The sequence below is a fragment of the Macrobrachium rosenbergii genome, unplaced genomic scaffold (genome assembly GCF_040412425.1).
Source record: "Macrobrachium rosenbergii isolate ZJJX-2024 unplaced genomic scaffold, ASM4041242v1 13902, whole genome shotgun sequence".
Taxonomy (NCBI): domain Eukaryota; kingdom Metazoa; phylum Arthropoda; class Malacostraca; order Decapoda; family Palaemonidae; genus Macrobrachium; species Macrobrachium rosenbergii.
Genome location: NW_027100722.1, coordinates 708,141 through 711,283, shown reverse-complemented (window position 1 = coordinate 711,283; position 3,143 = coordinate 708,141). Strand labels below are relative to the sequence as shown.

Below are 3,143 nucleotides of genomic sequence, written 5' to 3'. Positions count from 1 at the left end.
AACGATTTCATCAAATGATGAGGGATCATATTGCCCATTTTTGTAGTATATAAAGGTTTGTTCATATGTAAATATTCATAGTACGTTAGCAATTAGGATTAGTAAAATTGTATTTATAAGTCAATATTAACCCCTTCAGTACTGCGTGATGCATAATCGGCTAGATGGTGCATCCCGCATTTTCCCAACCTACCCTAGAATCCATACAACCATGAAAGAAAAGGTTTTTAGCATCTATTATGCATATTAATGGAAATGAACTTTGTATATTAATGGAAATGAACGTGAATTCAAAATATACACACATGCATATATATATACACACACACACACACACACACACACACACATATATATATATTATATATATATATATATATATATATATATATATATATATATATATATATATATATATATATATATATATATATATATATATATATGCACGTGTGTGTATATTGACTTCACATTCATTCCATCAATATGTAGAGCATAAAGTACACATACATATAGGCCTACATATATAACACATAAGTATGGAAAGTAGCAGTTAGTTATAACAAACGGCATATAAAATAATAGTAAATAGAAGTCAAGATTTTTTTCACATATATTTTACACTTTTGTTGTAGCACTTATCAAATTTGTGCATTCAAGGTGACTTTGGAGTTTCGAAGTGCTTTGCAGACTCCATCAGCCCTGGGAGTTTGCAAATAGAATCATTACAAATAGAAACATTAGAGCTTCCCCCTTCCCAGGTGGCCACCTTCCATCCCTTCATATTTGCCACTCAGATCCTATTCGGTTACTGCTGCTTCTTCTTTGCCCTTGTCCCCTTTGCTTGGTGGTTGACCTCCCTGGTTGGGGGTCATCTGGATTATCTTGCTGGTGCCATTTGCGATAGTGTTCCATCGAACAGAGGCCAGGTGATCCTGGACATGCGGGACAGTGATACCTTGTATCTTTTCTTTTTGGATAATTAATACGACACCTTTTTTGTCCTTTCTCGTTTTTCACAAATTGATGAGTATCACTCGACACACTCACTTTCATGGTTGGTCCTTTTTTCAATTGATATGATTCATAAAGTGCTGCAACACCTATACTATATTCACATAAAATTTCCTGCTGAACATCCAAAAGAAATTTCATAAAATCCTCATTGTAGTTCCCTGTAGCTTGTAAAGCAATGCGTCCATTCAGTGCCATTCTAAACATGAAATGGAGACCGATCTTCTTGAACCATGCCATGCTTTTCCTGTTGTGGTCATAGGACTCAAGAAGCTGGTCAGCAATATCAACACTGCCCATCTTTTCATTATATTTCTCAATGTGGAGAGGTTTATTCACAAATACAGTCCTGTTCCCAAAATAGGTTTTTGTTCTCTCCACCATTCCACCTTCATACTTCGTTGAAATCACTGCAACCTCTTTTTTATCTTGCCACTTTACCAACACCACATTTCCTTTCCTTGCAAACACAGACTGATGTCTTTCCAGCCTCTCATTCATGATGCTCCTTGGAGGACCTCTACCACTTCTTACAACACCTGTAAGTAAAGTATCTCTTGTTTCCAAGTACTCACACAACCTCAAACTCATATACCAGTTATCAGTCACCACACGGCGTCCTTTATCTAATAAATCATCCATAAAGTATACAACAATCCTTTCAGAAACGGTCAAATTTCTGTAATTTTCCACTTGAAATATATCTTTTCCATAGTAAGGGGAAAAATTCCAAGAATAACCACTCCACTGGGAATCAGAAGGGCTTAAAACAAATGCTTTCACTCCAAATCTTGAACGTTTTGTTTTTATAAATTGCCTAAATCCAAGACGACCTTTCCAAAGAATTAAAGCTTCATCAACAGCGAGGTGTTTGTGAGGCCTCATCAAAGTATGACACTTGTCACGTAGCAAGTCCAAGTATGGCTCTATTCTCGAGGATGCATCTTTCTTGTGCAATCACACTCACAGCAGAGAAATGCAAGAATTTCAAAATGGAAAAAAATCTTCCTCTACTCATTACCTCCTTACAAAATATGGGAGGACCACAAAAGAGTGGGCAATCTGCCCAATACATCTTCATGCGAGGCAGTTTCGTGATCCCCATAGCCAAAATCAAACAAAAAAACACATACATATCCCCCTCTTTTACCTCTCCCCACATATCCCCCTCTTTTACCTCTCCCCATATCAGCCCATGAATTTTCCATTTTTTCTGGGGATTTTCTTGAAAAAATAATGCAGCTCTCTCATTAGCCCATGAGCAAAGAGTTTTCATCACTTTATCATCAAAAAAAAAAAAAATATATGCATCTGTAAGGACTGGGGTTTGAGTGACTTACTGGCTGGGTGTTAACTGGTTTATTGGTGGTTCCTTACCGAGATAAATGTACAGAATCTTCGAAGATGTTATTGATGCGTGCGAGCGGTAACGTAGCGTCTACACACAGACAGGTAAACACAGAGGTACAGACTCGGGCATCTGTGTTTGTCGGTAGACAAACAGATGTCGATAATGAGAGACACGATTAACATACAGTGATGAAACATATATCATGGAAAGGCCAGGAAATTCTACATATGGCCAATTGCATGAGATTCGAGACGGATTAATGGATACAATGCAGTAGCATAATATATGTCAAATGGAGAGACGTTTGGCGTCTTCACAAACAGAAACACATACAGTTTGATACATAAGATTCGTTGGAACATTATGAGTACGTGATTAGAATGCATGCATGGCAATGCAAGGAGTGGTGATTGTACATACATTAAGACAACAATGCTTAGGGAGAAACAGACGGAAATATTGTATGGTTGAAATCGCGTTCCTGTAGAGGAAGAAAACGAGACGCTCCTGTTTTGTCCTGTCCACTCCAATGGATGATGATTGACGAACGCACGAACACACACGTGTTTGGAAGAGACAGCGTCGGGTTCTTACACATCCCCAGGCGTAAGGAAAGGTGCATCCCCAAACACTGGATTTAGCCCTGAAAAGTCATCATGAAAGTCTGACATCATTGCTGGGCGACAATCCTCAAATATGTTGGTAACATAGGTCCATCCACCTCTCGTTCTTCAAATTCATCATTACTTATTTCACTTATTTCATCACTTGAGAGCTC

General features: G+C 38.0%; 1 protein-coding gene across 1 annotated transcript; it reads right to left on the bottom strand.

Moving 5' to 3' along the window:
* Positions 1–780: 780 nt before the first annotated feature.
* LOC136837943 (piggyBac transposable element-derived protein 4-like) lies at positions 781–1,899 on the bottom strand. The gene has a single exon (XM_067102812.1). The coding sequence runs from the start codon at positions 1,897–1,899 to the stop codon at positions 781–783; it is 1,119 nt and encodes a 372-aa protein (XP_066958913.1).
* Positions 1,900–3,143: the final 1,244 nt, after the last annotated feature.

What these genes read in the sequence shown, in the direction of transcription:
- LOC136837943 (XM_067102812.1), bottom strand. Translation starts at nt 1,899, where the DNA reads ATGAGGCCTCACAAACACCTCGCTGTTGATGAAGCTTTAATTCTTTGG.